This window comes from Buteo buteo, chromosome 12, assembly GCF_964188355.1.
Source record: "Buteo buteo chromosome 12, bButBut1.hap1.1, whole genome shotgun sequence".
NCBI lineage: Eukaryota > Metazoa > Chordata > Aves > Accipitriformes > Accipitridae > Buteo > Buteo buteo.
Genome location: NC_134182.1, coordinates 18,935,758 through 18,962,269, shown reverse-complemented (window position 1 = coordinate 18,962,269; position 26,512 = coordinate 18,935,758). Strand labels below are relative to the sequence as shown.

At 45.9% G+C, this 26,512-nt stretch overlaps 1 protein-coding gene across 9 annotated transcripts in view; it reads right to left on the bottom strand.

Moving 5' to 3' along the window:
- The window catches only part of LOC142037999 (uncharacterized), a 71,103-nt gene extending 49,054 nt beyond the window's left edge, over window positions 1-22,049 (bottom strand). For 8 of the 9 annotated variants that reach the window (XR_012652491.1, XR_012652492.1, XM_075042902.1 and 5 more), the window contains exons 1-3: window positions 21,437-22,049; window positions 2,424-2,499; window positions 678-1,168 (exon numbers count right to left, since the gene is read on the bottom strand). Coding sequence is in view for 7 of the 9 variants with exons in the window: in XM_075042902.1 (XP_074899003.1) it covers window positions 678-1,168; window positions 2,424-2,499; window positions 21,437-21,541 (672 nt within the window). In the remaining 2 variants the exon portion in view is untranslated. The remainder of the gene's footprint in view (window positions 1-677; window positions 1,169-2,423; window positions 2,500-21,436) is intronic. The other variant, XM_075042895.1, reaches the window with a different exon arrangement.
- Window positions 22,050-26,512: the final 4,463 nt, after the last annotated feature.

The window sequence follows — 26,512 nt, the reverse complement described above, 5'->3', positions numbered from 1 at the left end:
GCCCCATTTCCCAGCCTCTGCAGAGATGAGGCAAACTCCTAGCATTCACACACCTCAATCCCAGATCCCCACAAAAGTCCTGCAAAATCAAGAGTAACTGCATCTAGAGCAAATTGTAAACAGTTTGTATTTGTAAAGTGTTAAGAAGATAAAAAGCACTGGTTTACATTGCTGTAAAACTCCTAGGAGTCATAAAAAGACCTGGGCTCAAGGAGGTGAACAAGTGTGGAAATATCTATCATCAAGTCTACAACCACTTTGATCACAAAGGTATTTTTTTACATATCCCTAAGCAATTAATTTATTTTGGAGTAAATGGTATGGGTTAGATCATGGCAGCAGGGGTAACTTGACAAAAGTGAAGTCCAGTGATTTTGTTCCTGTGTCATGGAACAAACTGGACAGTATGGGTGCTGCCTTCCTAATGGGGGTAGCAAGAGAACAGCCTAACTGTAGCAAGAGCCACTCAAGTAGCAGCAGCTTTACCTCTAAGAGAGTTATCTACATCTAGGCCTAGTTTATCCTAGACAGCAGAATTACCAGTTACGCCCCTGAAGACATGATCACAAGAAGCAACCCTATGAATTTACTGAACCCTGCCTCAATAACCCTTTTCCATCTTTGCTTACAACACCTCTCAAGTGATGCGGCTTTCCGTATATGAAGTTCTGCCTTACCTGCTGCATTTTTTCCAGGTCAAGGCTGGGCCTGCTGACCTTATCCCCGTATCCTTGTCGATGTCTCTTACAAGGCATGACTTGCTCAAGGCCCGCCCCAACACTTGTGAAGATTAAAGGTCTGGAGGCTGGGCTCCGCACCAGGGGCTGGAGTCTCTTGGGAGGGGAGGCACTGAACAGCACAGGGCTTGGGCTGGCGTGCAGGCCATCAGCCTGCTCTGCCACAGGCTGGAAGGACATCGCACACAAGTTCTTCACTTCTTCATCACTGGAGGAGGTATTGTTGCTGTCGCTGCAGCAGGCAAGCCTGCTGACCTGGGACCACTTCCGCTTCTCAGCGGCAAACTCTCGGTTGATGCGCTCCAGCTCCTCTTCTGAGCTGTGGCGGTCAAGGCTGGCATGGAAGAGGGCCCGAACCTTGCAGCATTGGTTCTCCTGGTTCTGGAGCTGGTTGGTGGCCAGAGGGGTCAGGGTACAATTCCTTCTTCTCTCTGGTGGGAGGAGAAGATAAAGGAGTGGCAGGGCAGATCTGTGTCCCACGCCCTAATAAACTGGGGCTGCTTTCTCCTGACCTGGTTTTTTTTTTTATCTCCTCCCAAGTAAACTTCTGAGCTCTTTTCCTACCTTTTCTTCCTCAGAAGAAACACTCCCAGCTGAATGCTTCCCTTTGGAAGTTTCCAGACCTTTGTTTAGACCTGACTGCTAAACATCCCCTCACAAGCTGTCACCTGGAATTCCAGCTGCAGAGCAAGAACATGGACCTGCCGCCCACCTCATCCCCTGCACATGAAGAAGACATGATCTTACAAATGCGTTAGGCACTTGACTCTAGCTAAAAACATTAAGTTCTAGTGACCAGTTCTCAAGGCAGAGGAGGCAAGTAAGTTACATTATTCTAAGCAGTATGTCTATGGCTCAAATAGAGATCTGGTTTCTGGAGGTTGAAGTCCTCTTTCTACTACAAGGCTTGTCACATAAGAGAGCCTGCTTTCAGCCATAAGCTGGGCACACTTTACCTGTTCTGCTGAGCTCTATGTTAAGCATGTGAAGCAGGGATTTGAATTTTGATAGGACATGTCCTGTGGGTCAGGAATTTAACTTCTGCCTTTGCATAAGAATCCACTTGAATTTGGCTAAACAATGATAAAACACAGGGCATGCGCAAAAGGCAGAGACTTAACATAGCTCAACAGATGCATTTATTACAGATTTCACACTGCAGCTCTAAGCTGCTTCATACTAGAACCAAAAACAACAGAGCACATGTCTATTAAAGACCCTCGCTAGAGATTCAAGAATAGGACTGCTCAATACCAACAGTACAGGAGGAAGGGAGTGAGCTAATCAGACAATGAGTCCAGGGGAATGAGGAAAGTGAAGGTCAAAAATCAAAATGGCAAGAAAGAAGAAACCTAGAACAAAGATGACAGGTGCACAAGCATAGAAGACAAATTTTTAGTTCCAGCTCTGCTGCTGGCCCAATTGTAGACCTTCTCTGCCCCATGTCGGCAGCACTGGGACCTTAACATGTGGTTAACAACTTCCATCTCTGGTAAGAAAAGTGACTGCAGCATCTGATAATACCAGCTTCTCCCTGTGATGTCTCAAAGACTTCAAGGCGACTCATTTAATGCATCTGTTGTGGTACACTGGGGACAGAGAAGGAGGTACTTCCAAGAGCACAAGTGAAAAGCAAAATGGACTTCAGCTGTAGCATCCCAGGACCCTCCTATCTCATCCCTTTACCTCTGTCGATCTGAGCAAGTTCCTGGTTCTCTCCCTCAGAGTCATCGCTGTCCTCATCACTTGGGGGGTAGGAGATCTAGGGGGCAAGGAGAAAGAAAAGGCTTCATCGTGAACACTGATTACTTCCCTGCTGCTGCCCAAGCCACTTCCCCCACCCTCCCTCTCTCATATCCTGCAGGCGTCCACCCCACCTAATCACACCACCGGGCTATAGCACCTCCCTATATACACATCCTCACCTCCCAACCTCAAACTCCCATCGTATCCTCTTAACTTGCAGCAACACAAAACACACAGCCTACCGCTATCTCTACCTTACTCCATCGCCAATTCTTTCCCAAGCACAACACACACACCTTGCCCTTAGCTACCCAGACATGCAGCTTATAACCTTCATGGCCTACCTACATCATGTAGACATCTAAGTTTCCCACGGCCCAAATAAAGACATATCCTGTCAACAGCACTATCATCTTGCAAGGCACCCACAAATGGAAGTTGCAGGTTAACTTTAGCCATCCTATGTATGTACCCATACTTCCCCCTTGAAGGCACACACACATAAGCCAAAGAACAGATTCATCTTGCTTTCCTACATGACAGCTCTGAAGAATGTAATAGCAATAAAACAAGCAGGATTTCACAGAAATGCAAACAATAACATTATGCTGTCCCCACCAGCACAAAATCTTACAGTACCACTGAAGACCCTTAAATACTCCAAGAGTAATGACAATTCACATATTTTGTCTGTCAGGAATTTTCAGGAACATTTGCTCTGGGTCAGCCAACAGACTTCACCAAACCACTTGCTGTATACCCAAATCCCCACTTACTCAAAACATGTTTGTCATGGTTTAACCCCAGCCAGCAACTAAGCACCACACAGCTGCTTGCTCACTCCACCATCCCACAATGGGATGGGTGAGATAATTGGGTGAAAAAAAAAAAAAAAAAGAAAATTCATGGGTTGAGATAAAGACAGTTTAATAGGACAGAAAAGAAGAAAATAATAATGATAATAATAATAAAATGACAATAATAATAGGAATATACACAATGCAATTGCACTTAAACTTGGTAGTTGCCTCAAGAAGGGTTGAGAGATCTAAAACCAAGCTTTTGTAGGTCAGATAGATCCCACTGCTGCTGAGTTTCCTACATAGAGGAAACCCTACTTACTTTGTTCCTAAAGTGACTTTTGTTCTGCTGCATTAGAGCATACCTGGAAGTTATTAGATCAAACCTCTGAGCTATGCAGCTTAGTATGTGTCTCTGGCAATGGCCAAAACCACGTAAGTCAAAGGAAAATGCAATACTTCAAAAGAAACCTTTCTAAGAGACAGTTCTGGAATAACATGATCATTGCAAAATGAGCTTTATTATTCCTTACACCTTTTTATTCATAATAACAACAAACATTCCCATCATTCTTAGCTAAGTCTCACAAGCTGCTTGCCCACAACAGAATTCAGTGGCAATAGGTTTCAAAAGGTTACATGCTGTGTTTCCATTTCAAAAGTGTCTGATGTGCTGTGCTTGACTTTTACAGAAGGTAAGGCAGCATGAAACCATTACACTGATATGGACCATTTCACCTCCACCACTGTTCCTAGGGAAATGTTCTTGGAGAGTTTCAGCCTCCCAGAGACCCAAAAAAGCAACTACGCTTAACTAGGGGCCTATGAAAGACACATGTAGCTGATGCAGAGAGACAGGAATAGTGAAGAAATTCTGACTGATACTGAATTTGACAGCTATTAAGTCAACACACCTATTTTGTGACAACCCTCCAGGATCGTCTTTGGGGTTTTGTTCCTCCAAAAGAACTGTTGCCACCTTTTTTCTCCTCTTTTTTTAAAGCTACCTTTTGTCCTTCTATATTTATATAGCCCTTTAAGAAATCAGAAAATATTTTCCTTCCTTGCTAGTCTTTAAACTACTTTCCCAACTGTCAAATGATGAATGGGGAAAGTGGCACAAATTTATCCCCATTGCTGATATTCTTGAAGAAAAACACAGGGGGTTGTTTTTCCCATCACAACTACAATTTTCTTGCACATATTCACACACATGTCATTAATAAAAGGCAGCTGGCACTGAGGAACACTGCCAAATTAACAGACTTCTAATTGTCCCCAGAACAGGTATAATACCTTGTTTGTGCCATAGTAGTTCATAGAGGGGACAGCTGACACTGAGGTGCCATTGTGCTAGCTGCTGTACGGACAGACAGTGGTCCTGTCTTCATTACGAAATCTAAGGCTCCAATTCTAACTCAAGAGGTACTGACCTTAGTCTTGTGGCTCATTCCCACGTAAAAGCCTTTCATTTGGACAGGGTTTTCAGTGAGGTTTAACGACTCTGCATGGGAAACCTATTAGCTCCAGTTTTTGTACTATGTAAATGTCAATACATGGCATGGTGCTGCTTCCAAAAAAGAGGCAATGACATCTAGCACATGCAGGTCAGAGAGCTACTGCACAATGTCACTGGCTTGAGATGCTTAAAACAGGAATTGGATTTGAGTCAATGAGTGACATTTTGAAGGTCTTTGTGTCTACCAGTCCTGGGCTTCCAAAATATTCACTCCTCCCTGTACAAGAGCAATTTTTCTAGCCCCTAGTCTCATATAGATAACTCTCCTCTGCAAAGTCCTCCCCAGTCCCACAGGCAGCCCAAGACTTATCCCCTGTGAGTTGCCTCGAACACATCTCTATAGCCTTTGTTCAGAGCACCTGCGAGAGAAAAGAAATCTCTTTCAAACAAGATATAGAGTCTGTGGATTTGGTCCCATAGTATATCCCAAATAAATTAAAGTGGTAGGACAATATGAAAGGCTTCATGGAAAAAAGAGGCTCCCATGGTCTTGCTAATCATCCTCCTGATGCTAGCCATGGAAAAGTAAGCACCCGCTCCTTAACCAACTGCAATTTTTATGAGCAACGTCAAATGCTTTTCAGAATCAAGGCAATTAGAGACACCTATTGAGCCATTCTTCTTGACACCCACCTTTTCTTTTGGAAGAACATACCAGTAGCACACTCCTCTTAACATTCAGACTTGGTTTCTCCCATTATTTCCACTGGTGTCATTATACCCTTGCTCTAGACAATACCCTCAGAAATTAGGATATTTTCACAGTATACATCACAGGCTAACCACAAAAAAAAGCCTTAAAATCCAGCAATTGTGCATTTTGTGCATGAATGAAGTAATAGATAAGACTCAGAAGTCACATTGCTTCTGATGTACCGTGACCTGCACTGTCTTTCAGAAGTCCTCTCATCTCTGAGCAAATACGCTCCTACTCAGTCTTCCTTCACATCTTTCAGAGACATCATCATTTTACTCCCATTTGTCATTTAGCAAGGTCTTCTATTTTAGTATTGCTACATTCTCTTTTTATTAGTAAATTCTTCCACAAATTATATCCTGGGTGTGGGAACTGAAGTCTCCCAAGCTCCTATATATGAGACCCTAGCTCCCACGTTCCCTAACAGAGAGCCATCGTTCATAGCTGACTAACCATTAATCTTGCAGAGTTGAAATTTTACACATGAAACTCCTTGCCTTAATATACCACACAGGCAAAGATTAATGGAAGATCAAAAAAAGGATTGTCTATCTGTACAGATAACAAGAATTTCCAGAAACCATGAAGATATAGGGAATCAAAGACTAATGCTCTGACTAGTTGGAGATAAATGCTCTCTCCCTTGACTTTTCCCAGGCTTTAACAGTAACACCTTCCCCTCTTCAAAACCATTCCACTAAATGCAGCGGTACTGTGTTCAGGCCTCCAGCCTCCCTTGCACTGTCCCTGTCTTGTATTAGCCTCAGATTTACTTTTGTCCGAGGCAGCACAGCCTTGTTTTCCTCACAAACTCAGGACTGTGACACTGCTAAACCATAAATCTTGATCTCCATGTCAAAGATACCATTAGAGCATGGCTTCATTCACAGCATACAAATCACAGAACTGTTTAGATTGGAAGACACCTCTTGGTATCATCTAGTCCAAGCCCCTGCTCAAGCTGGGTCAACTAGAACTGGTTGCCCAGGACTGTGCCCCGTACACTTTGCACTTTAACATGCAAAATTAAAGAGAAGAAAATCAATTCACATAGATGTGTGAATGTTTACAAGCCATGGTATAAAACAAGCCAGAAAAAGGACCGGTGCCCATCCACCATCCAGTCTTTCTTCAGGAAACGCATCAGATCTTAAGTTCAAAGACAGCAGCCTCCTGTTGATGAGGATCTCAGTCTTACACCTGGGTCCTTCAGCTCCAGCACCAGACATGCCTTCTGGCAGGCTAAGGACTCCTACCATGCCAGATGGAAACATGGACAAACTTCCCCATGCATTTGATTTTTGCATCAATCTCCAGTAAGAAAAGATGGGTTTGTGTAGAATAACCAGATGGTATTTAAGGAGAACTTAGTGTAAAGCTTATACCTTTGAGGGAGATTTAACATGAAAGACAAACTAGCAGATATAAAAAAAAGCTAGAGATGGAGAAAAATCTGTGTCATTCTCATCACACTGCTGCTTGTCAACTGAGTAATGATAACTAGCTCAGCCAGAATTGCCCAGCTCCTAAAGGGTTCTGCCACCCTTAAAGTCCTGAAATACAGCAGACAATAAAAAAACCTCACCCTGTTAAAATGGAGTTCCTCTTGGTTTTGCTTACAGAAAAGAAATTAACATGCCATCATATGATCAAAATTATTACATTAAGAATCATCTGGGAGCTCACAAAAGAGAAGGGAATCTCACTTCCAAGGCAGAACAAATCTCTCCCAACAGGCTTCACTTAACAGATGTATTGTTCTAAAAAACACCAACGGTGTGGCTTGGTGCAGTGGAGGGTGTGTGCGTGAGGAGCAGATAAAGTAGAGATACAACTGACTACAGGCAACCCCTCATTCCCTGCTTGAATCGAGAATGCACGCAGGCTGGAGGGCATCATTCCCAATCTCCCTCTGGGAGGAAGGGAGGGAGTTTACCTCCAGGGAGGTGGCTTCCCCAGCAGCTGCCTGTGCTGCTGCATATAAGGCAGTTTGCAACACAGGCTCACTCACATGAGCCCTGGTACTTCAGGGTATCTGTGGAACCAAGTAAAGCCCCTTCCAAGTGCCCTGGAAAGAGACTTTGCTGACTTGGTCTCACTCACTGGTTCTTGACACAAAAGCAGAAAGGGATGATGACCTCACCAATGACTACTGATATCTCTGCTATGGGGAACCAACTTCCATTTCTTCCAACTTGAGATTGGGGAAATGAAGCTAGTGTTCACTTACCTTCTCCCTGCCATACTTCCTGCAAAGCAGCTGTTAGAGACATCAGCATCCTACAGCACAGGGCTCTGCTACCAGCTCTTCTCTGTTGCAACTGCTTGACTTTAGTAAAAACATTTTACTAAGTTTCCGCAGTGTTATTTTTCCAGGTCAACAGTTGACATGGGACACTGCCTGATCTTGAATGAGGGAGGCGCCATCCTCTCAATTAAAAGAAACTCTGAATTAGAGTGGGAAAACAAGGGAGATTATGAGACACTGACAGGTAGTTTTGAGCCATGGAACAATGTGAGGAAGAAGGAAGGAATGAGTCAAACAGACCTTCAAATTACATCTAACTCCTCTCCCAAGTTCTCCTTTAAATTTTATTTTGGAGATATTCAGCATTACAAGGACAATTTATACTAGTAAAACAGGCTGTAATGCTTGTTCTCTCCTCAAGAAAAGCAGCAGATTTAGAGATTAAGTTCAGTTCAGCCTTCAAACATCCACAAGTGAGATACGACTGCCCAGACTAGATCTGGCTTTTACAGCTGGGGTTCTTCAACAGCTAAACTTCCAGCCAGAACAGTCCAAACTAGGAAAAAGCTTTCTAAAGTCTTATTTTCTGTTGTTATTATTTTCCTTTTTAACTTTCATAACAGCTCTGCCTTCAACTTCCTTTCCCCATTTCCTTGCAAATGGCTACAGTTCAAACCCAGGGTTCATAACTGTTGAACATTGTCCTGCTTGACAGAGCAGCTGCCTGGCTGCATCAGTGAAAGCAGTGATGGGCCAGTGGGACACAGCACTCCGAGGCCCTTGTTTTCCAGGCCTGCTCCATGCCAAAGACAGCAAAATTCCTATTTTTGTAGGAATGCTGCACATTTAGTCAGACACATCATCTTCTACATGGTCCTAGAGTCTACCTAACCACCAGCAGTTTCACAGATTTAAGGGAAGCAGAAAGTCACTCTAGGTAGCCAAGTCTGCATTGTTTTAACAATACAGATGCCATTTTTGTTGAATGCTTACCTTACACAGACACAGGCAAATATGGTGACTGGCAACTCTCAGGGTGCAAGTGGTGGGAGTCATTAACCACAGAACATGGAAACTGAACTTCTGTTCTGAGGAACAACGACTGAACTTTATTTCCAAAAGCATGGGCTTAAGTTGGGCTACCTAGATCTTGAGAGGAAAGCACTAGGCTTACACAGAACACTGAAGAGATTAGTGGTGGGTGGGTATGAGAAGGCACATGTGTGGTCCTCTTACTGTTTTAAATCCTCTCCCTCATGCTTCTGTAAGTCCACTAACAAATTAATACATGTGTTTTGAACATACTGTTTGCATGACAAGATTATGTTTATCTACTGCCTACAGCTCCTGGAAAGAAGTTACACCTGTGGCCAAACCTGACTAGAACTACAGAGATGACAGGGCACTGCCCCAGGCTTGGGGATCTTCATTTTGCAAGTGGAGTGAATCAGAGGACTCTGTGCAGACACAAGTGCAGTGGGGCTGGATTTAGCACGGGGAAGGGGCACAAAGAGACTGGTCAAAACGAGTGACCAATTCAGGCCAAACCCACAGAGCACAGCTGGACTCTCTGCACTCTCTCATCTGCCCTACATGAGTTCTCTTGCAGCAGTCAGAGCCTGCATCAAACCTCCTTTTCTAAATCTCCCCCTGTTCTTCCTAGGGCTATGCTGAGATGATTTTGCAGGGGAAGACTAAAGATAAAAACACCGTGGGGGGGGTGCAGATAAAAAAACCACTAGCAAGTCCCAATGCCTTGCCATTACTTCAGAAAAGTATGGTATACAGCACCAATGAGCCTATGGCACATGAACACATGGACTCCATAGTCACCAGAAACATCCGATGTTCTCCGATCACAGGGAAGTGAATGCAGCTGACGTCTACAGTTGAGACTCCTATCCACCATGGGTCTGTTCTCAAAAGCTCCAGGCAAATATTGTTAGAAGAGCAGAACCAAGACCATACTTCTAAATTCCACTCAAGATAAACCTCCAAAAGGCAGTACTTGCAAAAAGACGAGAACAGACTCAGTTCTACCCAGCAGAGACCAATGATATAGGCACCCACACATATGCACATGCTCCTCCCACCAGCCATCAAACTTGCATGACAACAGAAGACACAAAAGGAATGCTATCTACTAAAAAATGCTTTTAAAAGCCTCCTAGGCAGAAAACACCCAGACTCTGGTCCTTAGCACCCCAAATACTCCAAATCTGAGAGAACTCCATTCAGTTTATTTATCCTCAAAGCCACTGAGAACCAGAATCTCTCTGTATAAACATGCTTCAGTCATGTTTGGGGCCATGATTTCATAGGTCATGATGTTAGAACTTACAGATAGAACAAGGTCATTACAGCCGTCACTCAGCAGGTGGATGGGGTCTGGCAACAAAGGTGTTACTGCTAAAGTAAGGCCTTTAATCCTCCAATTTCCTCCTCGCCTTCCCAGACCACAATGTGTTACAAAATAAGACTGCTTCTGCAGTACAGGGGCCAGAGGAATGCTGCAGCTCCATGCTGTGATATGTATCATCCTTTCTGGTAGCAAGAATTTTTACAAAATTCTCAAACTATCCCTATGTTGTTATCTTAATAGGCTGGTTAAGGTTTATAGCTCTTACTGTGGCAACAGAAACCATACACTCCTTCAACTCTACTCCTACCTGCAAGTGAAGCTTCCAGAAGTGCCATTTCCCATTAAGTGTCCAGCAAATCTTCTACTCTCCTCCCACCACTCAGTTTCTGCTCAGTACAAATATCCAGTGCAGCCTGGCCTCAGCTGGCAGTCACCTGCATGTGATGGACTCACACAGTAAATTTCTCACCAGTTCTGTTACTCTACCCATGGCTTTGCTGATGAGAGAGTGTTATGGTTAATTCATGTCCAAGTTTCAAGGATTCTCTTGGAAGACTAGCATTCACCCGTTAACTTTCTCATCCTATGCAGGGAGACAGCATTTTACATACATAGTTCAGAAGGGAATTAGCTAAGAAAACAATGGTAGTGTCAAGAAGCACCCATCAAAGAGAAGCAGCAACCTACAAAACGGTTGTGCTGCAAAGAGATCCCTGACAGCACACAGCGTGGAGCCCTGGCATTCCCCTAGCTCTCACCCTAGAGGAGCAGTGTTATTCAGCAGTGTTGACACCACAAAGCACAGCAGTCCAGAAAGACCAGAAGAAGCCTGAAGGATTAAGGACCTTCATTACAGGGCCTCATCCACCCTGCATTAAGATACGGTGATTTAGTTCCATCTATAATTTACAGCCCATTTGCTGCTAAACCTCAGCTCCAAACACAGATTAAGAACAGCCCTATTTATCACAGGCTGACACCCCTCTCAGACATAAGGGAAAGACAGTACAAGGGACACCTAGAACTGGAAAGGCACCTATAACATAGCTAATCTTACCTGTTATGCATGTACTGAGAGAGGGGAGGATGGGAGATGGCTGTTCACACCACTGCCAACCACTCCTGCTTTACCCACAGGGATTTAAATACACTCCTCCTGACTCACACCCCATGCCCACTGGCACAGCTCAGTTATTACATTGCTGTGATAAGTAAAGGTCCCTTTGCACACACCAGCTTCTCTGACAGTTCACAGCAACTCCCCAGCATTGCATGGGTCCCCTCCACCAGGGAAGCACAGCTGACAGCAGCTGGCATAAACGACACATCTGATAACAGTTTTTCCACTCCCTCCTCAAAAGATCCAGTGAGGGCAACTGCCATTGCCCTGAGATACTTCGTTAGCTGAAGGGGAAGCTGACTGCATTGGGAGACCTCACTCAACAACTCACCTCTGCTCAGTCATAAAGAGCTGCATCAGCCAGGTTTGCAAACACAAGGAACATTGCCTTACAGTCAGGCTGGAAAATGCATGTGGAGCACATGAGATATTTCAGGCTTCTCCTATAAAAATCCCACATTAACCCTTTTGAGTGCAAGCGGACACAAGCTGTTTCATCTCTAAAGATTTACACCAAACGTCTTGTGTTTTGTCATGGAGCGAGCCAGTAACACAGGATAATCCTTCAAGACCAGGTCTTTGATCTATATGGTTAGGCATCTTTAAAGTAAGAATTAGGACCATGTAAAAACTTGCAATGGCTCTCCCTGCATCAGATCCTTTCCTGGTAGGCATTGTGTGATTCCAAGTGGTTCCTAGTTGGGAGAATCTGGTCAAAGGGGTGGTCTCTTCACCACACACATGGAGGGATGGGCTAGAGATGAGTGGCAAAAGACAGAATTTGAATGCTTACTCTCTCCTCCAATATACGAGGCAGAAAGCACAAAATTAAATTAGTAAGAGGCAAGTTCTAAACAAACAACAGGTGATCCTTCAGCAACATGTAGTCAAGGTATGAAACTTTTTGCCACAGGTTGTTCTGGATGCAAAGACCCTACATAGATTTGGTGGGGGGAAGTGAACAGGTTTAGGTAAAAGAAGTCAACTGGGCTACTAATGCACAGACAGCAGTTCCATCTCAAAAAGTCCTCAAGACCAAACTACGTGCTGTTCTTACAGTCCCCTCTAGGTCCCCACTTCTGGCACTTGCAGGAGATAGGATACTGGGGTGGGGGCAAACAGACTGTAGGTCTAACACAGGATGGGTGCTTTTAAGCCTCATTCATGGAAGCAGGCCACACAGCATATACATTCACTTGCAATGTCACAACACAAGGGGATGCACAGAACAAAACCTGACAGTGTTCTCACAGATCCAAAACACCTCACTCACCATAGATAGCTACTGAGACAGTGTCCAGCACCACAAACTAAATTGGCACCCCCACATACCATTTCAGGAGCAAGACAGGGGAAATGTTGCATTGCACTGCAGTCCTCTGCAAAATACCACTGAGGGGTTTCCCAAGAATGACTTGTTCTGTCCAAGCCAGAATAAAGGGTTTTCTATGAACAAAAACATATACATAGAAGCTGCTGATTTTTTAAGCCTCTAAATTATTTCACTTCATATGCTCCACACTAAATACTGCTGTTCTCTCCTGTTAATTAGCCTTTGACCAAAGAACTTTTATTTCTTCAGAATAACCAATTCCTAGGAATAAAGAAAAAATAAAAGAAAAGAAACCCATACACAAACACAGTCTGGCTGCAGACAATTGTCTGGAGCAACCACTTGGCTTTGTGTGTAATAACTGGGTGACAGGATATGGAAGGATTATTTTATATTTTCCCAGCTTACATCCAGACACACTCAGCAAACTGGAGGATCTAGCTGCCTGTCTGGCGGCTTTCCTCAAGATGGAAAACTCCCTGTTCAACCAAAGGAAATTTTCATCTCATCTTATGCCCATATAGACCTTGGCAGATTGTGGCCCCTGATGCCAAAAGGTAAGGACATCAGTTAAATAAAAAAGAGGCTGCATCATGGAAACAATGTGATCCCATTAGGAAGGAGTAAGATGAGACAGATTTCTGAACAAAACGAGTGTGAGGGGATAGGATCTTCATGCCACCAGCAACTTGAATTCTGTGATTTCCTTGAAATCAGGAGCTCAAAACCTGGTTTGTAGTCCAGTCAAATCAATTAATCAGCCACCCAAGGCCAATCAATAGTTTGTTCCCTAGAAATGTCAGAAAACAAAGTCCACCTACTCTCATTGTGGACATTAATGAATATTGAGGTATTTGGGAATACTTTATCCAGGCACCTCCTTTCCTTTCATAAATCTAAATTCAGATAAGGACCATCTACCTTGCAGTCAGGCAACAAACCTGAGGTTAACCCATCCCTGAAATGAGACATGACTAATAAAAACCCTCCTCAGGATACCTAGGCTCAGGTGCTGGTTTCTTCTTTTCCTCAGAAGGTGTTTCTAGCCCTGAACTCTTAGGTCTTCTCATATGGGCTGATGCTGGAACAAGGGCAGGGAGGTAATCCCAGGCAAAGCTGTAAAGGGCTTCTCAGGTGTGTTTGCTGGGCATAACAACCAACCAACCCAGTCATGCCAGTCCCACAAGATGGCAGCTCATCTGAGGAAGGCAATCCACAGCCTCACAGTTTACCATGCCTGAGTGACACCTCCCCAGGCTTCAACACATCTCCTCGTTGACAACACTCATTTAGAAGGTACATGCCAGTGGGGCACAAGCATTGATCTCCACTACCAGCACCACAGCTCAAGCCTTGGCAAGCTGAAGGGGCTCTGCAGCCAGACTTCATTTCTACAGTGAGCCTGGATGGTGGGCTGGCTGGCTAAGAGTGCTGGGGGAGGAAAGGGCTGGAAACAGAGACTGGTCCGCACCAGCTGCTGGCAAAGCTGACAGTCACTCACAGAAACTTCTTTGGGCTTTTAGCTCCTGCTGCCCCCAGATGACATTCTGCCATGCTAACCCAGAACAACTAGGAAGACCCAGGATTTGGATTATTGCACATGCAGGTATGTGGCAGCTTTGATGCAAATCTTCCAAGCAAGATACTTTCTTACATCCAGGTCCAGCAGGAAGTTTTCATAAGTGTCCGCAGTATTTCACCCTCCATGAAGCCATCAAGGCTGGACTAGAGAGGCAACCAGGTGAGCTCTTCATATGATGTGCCCACACAAGGGTACTTCTCTTGTAGCATTCCCATTCTGCTAGGGCTGTCTCAAAGACAGAACAGCAGAAGTTCACCTGGCTAAGTGCTTGGTGTGCTGCAGTGATTACAGAGGAAGAAGAGAGACTACTCACCATGTAAGATCCGCTCCCTCTGCCTCAGCCAACTCCCAAGATGCCCTAGCCTCAAAATGCCTGTCCTACAACTGAACAGTTCAGTATGTTGTATAAACTGAGGTACACAGGGAGGTCACATCAATATCCAAACAGACCATCCCATGTAAGGGAGGAGGTTATAATTGGTCTGAAAAGCAAGAACATCATAGCAAGAGAGGGGAGAAATATCCAGAGGCACTCTGAGCTGTCCACCCCCAATGAGTGACCAAGCTGGTCCAGAAGAAACCTTCCTTGAACTGTGCTTCACCTGTGTGCCATGTCCCCACAGCTTGGGCAGGCCTGTGCCCAGATTGGCATGGAGACAGCTTTGCATAGGTCACATTGGGCCATACGTCCCTTATGTCAACTTTTAGGCCTGTGTCACAGCAGAATTCATACTGCACAGGGAATGCTTTCTGTGCAGATAAAGGTCACAACTAATTGGCTTTTCTTTAAATCCTTGCCTGGGTGTTCATGCTGAGCAGTTGTGGGTGGTACTGGTGCCTATTCAAAAACAGCTTAGCTGGCTGACTCTGGTGTGGTCAACAGTGGTGAGAGGACAAACAGGCTCTGCCCACAGCCATGTAGCAGAAAACAGCCCTTAGTGCACACATACCTGTGATGTTGGTTGCTAGGAAGAGTTGGGTCACCCGGCAACCTGAATCCCACTGAACAGGAGAACAGGGGCTACAGATAAATGCATGGGGGTAGGAGGAGCTGGTGCTGCCTACACTGCGGGTGGGAGTGTATTTCCCACTGAAAAGGGAATACAGCCCTTGGTTCCCATACTGAGGAATCCCAACAACACTTCTGTGACCCCAGGCATGCTCCAGGAACAGCCAGAGAAGCTGGCTAGACTTGCATGCTACAGCAGAGTGGTACCCTGCCCACCACCACCCCACAGAGGTGTCTTAGTGGATGCAAGCCTTGCTTTTTACTTTAAAAAGAGGTGAACCCACTGTTTTGCAAAAGCCATAATTAAAATAAATGATGACCTGGGTCTGCTTTCTATTTTCACTTCAAATAGAAGCTATTCCCCTGCTCAGGAAAACTTTCAGCATCCCAAACAGTGCAACATAAATTCAGGAGCTATAAGATGGTACATGACAGCAGGAAATGAAGTAGAACTGCACTGTCCAGCAAAGCAAAATGGATTAATCTGTTTTCACTGAAATGCGAAAGTTAAATATATAGTATTACATTTTCAGAATTCAATTTTTCATTCCGATAAAAATCAAGAACTGAGAAACATAAGGAAAAGTAACAAGACTTCTTCATGACACTGGGGGGTGGATTTTTTATTTTTTTTTTTTAAAATCTAGCACAGATTTTCATCAGTCATAAAGATGACCAGCTGAGAGGATGTTTCACTAAACTACCCCAATGTCAATGAACTTCCTATTATGCTGTATTTGCAATATCTGCAATTTGTCTGAAGTGCCACTCTCTGGAATTAAGTCATTACAGGAGATTATCAGTGCTGGATGTCCACACAGGAAAGATGACAACCCTTGAAGATTCAGACCTTAGAAAGCAGACCAAGTAGAAAGAATTCCAAAACTATTATTTTACAATGCCTCAGGCAGAAGTCTCTAAACCTTAAGGTTTCTGAGTGGCTGGAATTGCCTGTTCTATTCTTTGCCTTGGCTAAGTATCTATCACAGCATTTCTAACCCACTAACATAATTTTAGTCCAAATTATCACATATTCATAGATACTTCAATAGCCAAAATTGTACTTACACACTTATATTCATGCAAGTGCTTGTGCCCCTCCTGAGTGAGATTAAGGCAAACCAGAAGGATCTAATGTTACCAGCTCTAAATAGGAGGAAAAGCAAAGCTTAGGTGTAAAACAGAGTCCTCCAGCCCTAAAGCAATGAACCTGTTTGGTGGTTATGCTGAAAAACCCATGAAGGAGAGAGAAAACCTTCATACACCACAGGAGAAAGACAAAGCTAGATTTTCACTGTGCCAAGCTGTCTTCAGCCAGCCTGAAGACCAGTGGCTGGCTGAACACGTGACAAGCAGTCGACCCAAAGAAAGGAAATTAATCTGTCCTCATTCACACAAAGCATGAGTCCTTACACAGATCTTTGAAAGCATACACACTGTGCATCAATAATAATGATGCTACTTCACTCTTTTGGTCTGAGGAGGAAAAATTAAATAACACGTTCCTGGCTCTGCAGAACAACCAGCTACCACTGGGGCAGTGACTCAGAAGTCACTACCTGCAAGCCTGAGGTTCACTTTGCACGATCAACTGAACCCCCTTCATGTAGGAAGGGTCAGGATGATTCCCAGTCGCTCAGCAGGGCCAGCCAGCCAGACCAGAGTCTCATAGCTGATTCCAGATGCAGATACCAGAAGAAAATAACTGACATAACTTGCTGGTCCCCAGCACTGTGTATGCACATGTACAAGCTGCAAGGGTACATGAAGAGAGCTGACATGGTGGCTTTGTTACTGCCTAGTCCACAGTTCCCTTTTAAGCAACTGTAAGGCCAAAATTATGTAGATCTCTGCCACCAGAACAGACTCATATATGACTTAATTTCATTGATTGACATTAAGGAAATGACAAACATTTCTTAATGACCTCTGCCCAGGACAAAAAGGAATATGCCAAGTACACAGGTAATTTAACAACTTTTGTGGATCAGTTGTACTGCCTACAAAGTTGTCTGTGTCAACAGCAAAGTTGGAATGGAATTGCCACCCTTAAAGGGCTCAGTTCTCTTCAGCTACATGTTTCAGCCAGTTAATTTTTTAACACACCACAATCCAACTGTTTCATTCTGATAACACCTAGGTCCACTAATTAAGGGCTTAGTTTGACTGGCAATGCACAGACTTGTTCCAACCAGATGCTCCCTGCCCCAAGGAGCTTGCTTGCAAGCAAAGCTTAGAAAACCAACACCTACACTTTAGCCACTACACAAATATGCAAGGGCACAAGAGTTGAAGAGGGATTTGGAAGAAATGCATTTGTGTGAGAAACCCCTACCCCAAGTTGCAGAGATGAACAAGACATGTCATTTGTAGAAAGTTGAGTCGACTGGAGAGTACTTCTAAGGGCTCAGTATCAGTACTCCATCACATAAACCCACATGCAACCCCAGGATATGCATTTTAAAAGCTCCTTGAACAATCTGACTTATAGTTCAGGAAGGGCTTCTCAGGACTACCAGTCCAAAACTATGAAAGAAAACAATAAAAAACCCATACTAGACTGTAATATTGGACAACCAACAAAAAATTCGGGTCTTGAGTTACAGGCCTTTCTCACTTTCCTTATTTGAAGCATTTCACTACAGTATAGGACAACCCCCTGTTCTCACTCTTCTCTCCTGCCCCACAAAGTCTGCTCTGGAACAGACCCAGTTGCCAGCTGTTATCAAAGATGAGCCCTAACCTGTAAAGTCAGATCTGCTTTTGGCTCTCGATTTCTAACAGCCAGCCAAAACCAAGGTTTCTGAATCTGGCCTAATCTCTAGCAAATAACAGCAGACCATTGAAGCAAGAGGTGGAACAACAGGCTGAGGCACAAGGCTCCAACTCAAAATCCTTTCTTGGATTTAGCCGCAGCAGCTGAAGGACTCTAAGCCAATGGGCTGGACTATGAACCACAACAGCTTGGGAACAGACATGCTGCCACTTAGCCACCCCTGCTACAGGGGCATGAGTGTCCAGTGAGGAGACAGCAAGGTCAACAGGACCAGTCTTCCAAGGCTAAGGGTTCAAATTTGAACCCTAACTACCATGCTTCACAGCCCAGCTACCCATACCAGAAACTGCTGGCAGCACACACTAACCCAACAGCAGGTGAAACATCAGTCAATCCCTCCCTTCCCATTATGGTGACTTCTGGTGAAAGGACAATAAAGGGACACTAGCTTCCTCAGCAACAACAGCATGAACCAGCAGACCTCTTGAGTCAAAGCCCTCTGAGCTGCCTTAGTTGTCAACTGCCTGTCCTGGTTTCAGCTGGGATAGAGTTAACTGTCTTCCTAGTAGCTGGTGCAGTGCTATGTTTTGAGTTCAGTATGTGAAGAATGTTGATAACACTGATGTTTTCAGTTGTTGCTCAGTAGTGTTTAGACTACAGTCAAGGATTTTTCAGCTTCTCATGCCCAGCCAGGGCACCTGACCCAAACTGGCCAACAGTGTATTCCATACCATGTGACGTCCCATCTAGTTTAGGAACTGGGAAGGGGGAGGGCAGGGATTCGCCGCTCAGGGACTGGCTGGGTGTCGGTCGGCGGGTGGTGAGCAATTGCCCTGTGCATCATTTGTACATTTCAATCCTTTTATTACTACTGCTGTCATTTTATTAGTGTTATCATTATCATTATTAGTTTCTTCTTTTCTGTTCTATTAAACCGTTCTTATCTCAACCCAAGAATTTTACTTTTCCTGATTTTCTCCCCCATCCCACTGGGTGGGGGGGGAGTGAGTGAGCGGCTGCATGGTGCTTAGTTGCTGGCTGGGGTTAAACCACAACACTGCCTAAAGACCAACTTTAGTCAGGAAAAAAAGTCCATTAGATCAACACCCAAAGCTTGCATATTTCCTGGTTTCACTTACAGGAGGCAGTGGCAGCCTCTCAGCTTCACCAAGTCAGGGAAGGCTAGGAAGACCTATCACACCCACACCAAACCAATTCAAGGCACATGGTACCCAAATTAGATCTTTACAGTGGGCATAAATTGAAGATTCCCAAAGTTTGGATGCCAATCCAAGGTTAGTCAAACCTCCCAAGCTTACAGGAATGAGTTGACCATTTACCCAAGGACAGTCTCCTGGGACTTTGCCTAATGGCAGTACTGTTGCAAGCTAGAAACACAACAGCAGCTTGCTTTCCCTTGAATTTGGGACCTCCAACAAAGGTCATAAAGTGCAAAAGCAAGTGGGTAATGAAGGAGAAGACCGCTAAGCACACTATTTTTAAAGCTCAGAAAGCTCTTGGTTTGGGTGGTAGATGCAGATCAGTTCTCATTCTATCTGAATTAGTTGTGCATTCTCCCTTACACTACTACAGACCTGATTTTATGCTCACACCTAACTTTTCACCAGGTTTCAATGACAGCAGACTGGACCTTTATGGTATGCATGTACCATACCTGCCAGAATACATACAGACCTGCACAGACACAGAGCAACGTGAGAAAGTTGAAAAGGCAGAAGTCCCATCTGTGCCTGGCAGCCCCACATCATCCGAGGGCAGTAAAAGGAGATGGTACAGGACACTTGGCCTCGTCACAGGGTCAATGCACCATGGTAAGCTCCCACACCGCTTGCCACTTGTGCCACCTATCCCATGTCCACACCTGCAAGATCTGGCCCAACACCTAAGACAGCACTGCATACTCTATTAAGTGATTAGTATGCTGGTACGAGGCTCAACCAAGACCAGGCAGCTGCACATGGTCCCCAAAGGCCTACAAAACATATATAAACCCAGAGTTTGAAAGTCTGGCTTTCTGCCCATACACATGTATATCAGTCATTGCACCACTCCCCACAGCAGGCTGCAATGATACCTCTGATGGTCTATGCATTAGCCTTGCAAGAAACAGTGCAAGCTTAAGTCTCTCTTCTCTATAGAGCCTGCAAAAATGCAGACCACCTGTTTACAGCACAAAACCTTGGCACTAATATGAACAAAACGGCTGCAGACACCCACTCCTGCAGTTTTTCCTGCATGCCTCCAAGCATCCCAAAGGCTGTATATACCCCTGAGAGCTCCTTCCAAAGATTCTCACAGTTTCACAACCTGAGGCTCCAAGAGACAAACAATAAAGCTAAAGGGGGTGATCACAGCCACAAGGCCCCAAAACACACTGTTCAAAAGAAATCCCCCACTGCCTCTGCAGAGATATTCTGCACTGAATCAGTCCACTACAACCTAAAGCACTGCCCTTATTTTATTTCCAAAAATAAAATCTAATCCTTCCTCCCCCAAGAACCACAGAGTGTGCAATCCTCACAGGAAGAAGTACATAGACACAGCAAACTTTGAGGAAACATCAGCACTCTTTCTAACAAAGATGCCATCAGCTTGTCCAGAGTGACTGCGCAGAAGTGCAGCTACACGGCAATCCGCCTCTGTGTAACACATACAAAAGACTCCACTAGAGTCTGGTATACGGATCCCCAAACCCCAACTCAGGCAAGGAGGGCTGCTAGTTTTCCCAGATCCTTTATTTGATTTGGGGCCACGCACTACACTTCCCACAGTACTGATGCCAATCCAGAGTAACGGTATCCTTTGGTTCACAGCACTTTCACCAAATAAGGATCTGGTAATTTTTTGTAACTCACTCATCACAACTCCATTTTTATCCCATTGCACATGGCTCAAAAATTCCTCCTTTCATTTGGCAGGGAGGGCTTAGATATTCCTTATCCTGAATCCTCACTTTTTCTTTTGAGCAGTAAGAAAGGATGGAAAGAGAGTCCATGGGTCAATGCAGTGAGCCAGACTGCAAAATTCAGCTCAGATTCTGGCCTTCAGGACCAGAAGAGAGAGAAATGCAAATAATAAGCTGAAAGGTATTTTAGGCAAATCATGTTTGTACAGTACCTAGCATAGTGGGGTTCTAGCCTGCCAAGGGCTGGGAGACTACAGATTGCACATGTACAAAGGTAACTAGACAGACAGGCAAATGCCTATGTAGTTAAATGTGAACCCCATTAAAAGTAAATACTGCTAAAGAACGGACAGATACATCTGCCTTTATCTACCTTTCTGTGTGACCTATTGAATTGTGCAGGTCAACTCTGAAAGCAAAGGAACAGGACTTTAGTAACAGGAATACAGCCTAGGCCAGTTCCTACTGAGCACACTGAGAGGAAACTGGCCCAGCATAACAAACACTGCAAGTTACTAGCTTCTCAAGGCCCCGTTATTAGTTACCTGAAGGGTGCAAAAAACAACCGAGACAGTTCTTACCTTTAGCTGGAAAGGTTGAATTTCGTTCAAACTCTGGTTCCTGAGCTTTTTGGTGAGGATCTTCAGCATGGTACAATTCCGGGGAGCCAAGAAAGCGTTAAGCATACACACGCGCACGCATCTACATCTGCCAAGCCGCTGCTTGGAGGAGCTTCGTAGGGCTTCCCTCCAGCGCCCCCAGGTACCCTGCAGCGGTGGGGGGGCGGACGGCTCCGGACAGCCCGCTTCCAGCTGTGCCCCTCTCTCCTCCGCCACCGCACTCCGTCCTACGGACCTCTGCGGGGGAAGGAGGGGGAATCCCTTTCCAAGGCCTAAAGAAAAAAATAAATACCAACTTCCTTTGCTTTCCGCCCTCTCCCCGGTTACGCTTCAGTAAAGGAGGGAGGTACCCACTAGCAGCTTGCTGCAAAGGACAAGAGACATTCGGCGCAGAGTGTTTGAGGGACGGCAGAGCTCCCAAGCCGAGGCCCCGGGCTCAGCTCAATGGCAGCGCTCCCGTCCGCCCCCATCAGCCCCGACGCCGGCGGCCGCAGGCGGACATCGCGCCGCACTCCCGTCGGGCGCGGGCGGCGACACCGCCGCCCCAGCCTCCCACACCAGCGTAGCCGCCCCAGTCCACGACGGGAAACTTGTAACAAACGGCGCGGCGGCCGCGGCACCCATTGGCCGGCCGGGGCGGGACGGGGCGGGGAGGGGCGGGGCCTCCGCTTAAAGGGGCCCCGCCGGCGTTACCGCCGGGTCGTGCGGCTCCGGCCAGGGGGATGCCGGAGAGGCTGGGGCAGGCCCGCCGCGGTGTCGCCGGCGACCCTTCAGGGCGGCGTTCCCTGGGTCCCCGGCCTGGGCGGGCTCAGCTCAGGATGTGCCAGACTGAACGGCTTGTGCTGTACAGCACCCTGGCTCGCACCAGGAGGGTGACAGGGTGCCATGACCTATTTGTCCCGTCCCTTGACTCCAAGCACAGATCCGTAGGGAGGATGCGTGTATCCCATCTCGAGTCCCTCGAGCCACCCAGGCAGCTTGGAAGGGGCCTGCAGCTGCACGGAAACTCACCACTGCCTTTCCTCACAGCAAATGCAAGCACAGGGCCAGGGTGGCACTGGCTCCTGCTGCACCAGCTGCCCTCAGGCCCAAGCAAGGCGCTCCATTTCCATGGCCATCCCCCCGCACCTCCCTGGCAAAACAGTCAGGAAGGTTACCAGGGACTGACTGACACGCTCCCAGCCTCTCTGCGCCCACAAGAAGCCACCAACACGTTTGCCAGCAGTAACAAGAAAGGACTTTCAGCCACTGCCAACTCTGTGCCAGTGATAAACTCCCTGTGTCTAGGTGAAAGGTCCCTTTTGCCCATTACCAGTCCCTTGGGGCCAGCAGAGCCTTTCGTCCCAGCCTTCCTCCTGGGACAAGTTCGGAAGTGTTGAGGAGGTCTCCGCTTGTGTACAAAATCCAGAGGAGCACAGGCTGGTTAATGTATTGGTTCTGCCTTCTCAGCCAGCACGCCTGTAATGAGATAAGGAAAGAGCACTCGTAAAATGCTGACTGCAGAAAAGAAACAGAACATCTCTGCTGCAGGGGAAAAGGCCTCAGTTCAGCTCCAGTTAGCAAAGTATTTTTTCTTGAAGGAGTACAATAGGCACAGAGTCTGAGCCAGAAAACATTTGTGCTTTTCAGATAGTGCCACCTTAGAAGATGCCTGCAGTAGGAAACTATCTCATCTATTAAACCATACTTGCTCTGTGAGTTCTTCATTCACACTGTGGACTTATTTTCACCTATTTTTCCCCCAGTTCACACCAAATTGAAATCACCATCCAGCCTTACACCACTAAGCCACCATATGTTGTTACAGGTACTTCCGATTTCCTTACTGCATGAATGCAGAAAAACAGGGAATAATGTACATTAGCAGATTGCTAGTCTAGCACCCTGCCTCCAACAGGAGAGAGTAAAATGCCAGACAAAAGCAGAAATCCTCCATATAGATATGCAATAATATATCTAAGGTTAGGTAAGAATTAATCCTGATCCCTAACTGATAATCAAGGTATATCCCACAGCCTGACAACTGAGAATCTCTTATCATTTTCTTACCCTAGTGAATGTCACTAAAGAAGATTCTACTTTTTTTTTTTCATATAAAGCCAAATTCCCCAGGCCTTTATTCATTCCTTATTCCAGCACTGGAGCAACTGGCTTTCCTCGTAATGGTCTGTAAGATACGATCCATAAACCACAGTCAGCTTAAACTACTGGGTATGATTGCTTTCCCATATCTGAGCTCTCCGGGTTCAAGCACTGGGACAGGCACATGCCAGGGGCCCGTTGTTTGTCTCAGGACAGATGAAGCTGAAAAAGCTCCCTGAAACAGAGAAGAGCAGAATCTGCCATCCCACCTGTAACACCTCACAGCCTCTACCCGAACTCACACAGCTCCACTGAGGCACAGAAAAGCAGTAGGGACCACAGCCTGCCTGGTGGTGGGTTCATGCTAGGCTGCCTAACCTGCTCTGGGGCCATGCTGCTTGCGACAAGCAGCAAAGGCAAATGCTGATGAGGCTTTTTCATGGCACTTGTGATGTGAGAGAAACTAATACTATAACTCCTTGTATTAACTCTGCTTCTGCAACCTTTGCCTACATGTGTTTCAGCAGATACCTGCAGAGCAGCTCTTTCTTGCTTGCTTTGTATTTCATATAACCAGAATAGCCAGGAACACCAACTACGGGTACACTCAGGTCTTTTGGGGGTCAAGTTATACACACTTGCTCCCAGTGTTTTCTCAGATTGCGTAGCCATGAGCATCTCTGTGTTCCAGCAGGCTCAGGAGATACTCACACTCTCAAGTTCCTCCCCAGCTAACCTTGCACCTTGCACTTGTAGAGTATCATGGCCTGTCTCGCTCCACAGCTGCAAAGCCAGAAGCAACTGTTTAACAGATCATGTTCTCCATTGATACACAGCATCCAGCATCTCCTCTGAACGAGGCATGGTGACACACTGCTGCAACCAGTGACAAGCAATTTAGCAGGCACCCAGAGGAAAAGAAGCCCTTGCAGAAAGCAGAGCTGAAACCCACTGCTGCAACTCTTGTCTTATGTGATCCTTGCCCCAAGGATGAGGCTTGACATGCTTAGATGGCTTTCCAGCAGATGACAGGTCACGGTGCTGCATCACGTACTGGAAATAAAGCTTCCTGAGAGGTCTGGAGGTGTTGCTCCTCCACACACATACAGGTTGCAGAATACTATCAAGTAACCTCTATCCAAGAATAGCAAAATATTTTCCAAGGGTAAGTAACAGTATTTTTCCCAAAGCTAAGACAGAGGAAGGTTACTTGACTTTCTGAAGGTCACTGAGGAAAGCTGTGGAAAATCCAAGTATAGAAGTGGTATCTCCTGGCCCCTAGCTGTATGCTCCCACACTGTAATCTAGCCTGTTACTAGATCACACTGCTGGAGCTATGCAAAATTCAGCGGTTTCACTTCCCAAGCATCTCATGGGATTGCTTTGCTTTGGTTTTGGTTCCTGTGGGTTTCTCACCCCTGGAGTTTTGATCTGCTTGCTGGGTTCAAACCAAATCCAAATCTCAAACCTAGTCCAAGTTTCCTCTGGTCACATGATAAAAACATGAAAAATGCATCGCATGACATTTAGAGTAAGCCCACACGCCTGCTCCAGCATTGCTTGAAGGTCTCTTTAATTTCCTCATGGCCAGACCAGGAGCAGAAGGGAGGCAAGTGGCAAGTTTCTCCTGCAAGAGCACATGGCATTGTGGTGAGAGGGAAAGGGCAGGGGCCTGTGAGCTGAGCAAGGATCCTGGTCACTTCCACAATACCCACATGTTCCTGCCTGCTGCTGCGATGGGGAAGACATCCCTGGAGAACTGCCTTAGATCCTGGTGTGCCATGTTTTATTTTCCCTCAGAGACATTTCTCTGTGGGAATCCTGGCCAAACAGTACAATAGGGGAGACGGGCAAGAGGGGTGAAGACAATGCAGCGAGGATTAGTTTAATACACAGATTCGCTCTGAGCTGTGTTTCCCGTTGTGCTCAGAGGACAATCTAATACCTTCTGCAGTTTATCTTGCACAGGGTGTACCACCAACACTGCAAGCCGCAAGAACAGGAATGTGTGTGGGTGTAGAAGGCCCCATTAGGCAGGCCTGGCCAAGCCTTCTCATAAGGAAGGAGATGCTGTTTTCACCCTTTGAAGTCACCTGGGGATTTGCTCGGCCCACCTTGCACACTGAACTGCTCTTTGGCCTCCTTTTCCCTCACGCTGTGCCATAGCAGGGTCATGCTGCATCTGTGCGGACCCTGGTTTGAACATCCCGATATTGAAGGCAAATGGAAAAAAAAACAGCCAGGGAAGAGGTTCAAGTGCCATCTATTGGGGATCTCCCCTCATTACACCAAGGGAGTCAGAGGGATGAGGTGGAAAAAGTCTCATCCATCCCCTCTTGCTTGTGACTCTAACTGGGTGATGGCTGAGAGAGATACTGGAGCTACAGCCAGTGCCAGGCACGGAGCATCTGTGTGCCAAGGGCAATGCTAAAAGAGAATAGCAAGGCAGAAGTAGGATGAAAGTTGAGCCTAGAGCTTGCTGGAGGGAGATGGGAGCCCAAAGCCAGGCACATCTTGAATGGTACCACAGAGCAGGTCCATCCACCAACTGTCTCAGCCACAGTCCAATATATGTAGGTAAAAGCAGGGGAGAAGGACAGACCACAAAAATAATGTGAATTGTTCCCAGAACAGTATAACTGACAAAACAGGCAAAGGGCACCAAGCGCTATCCCTGAGCCAGCCACCAGTCACTTATGGCAGGTACCACAGGGCATTTCTCCTTCAAGTGTGTGAATTGCTGAGCCTGTAGGCTCCTTCAGAAGGCAAAAATCTCTGACTTTGCCTCTGTGTGATGTCTGTCCTAACACAGGCCAACCTAAGCCAAGTCCCCACCATACAAACCATAAGCACCCCATGACCCAGCTGCAGGGGTGAAGCTGCAGTGCACACAAGTGCTCTCCAAGTTCTAGCTGTGTGGTCTTTATACCAGGACTGTGGGGCAGGGAGTTGGGA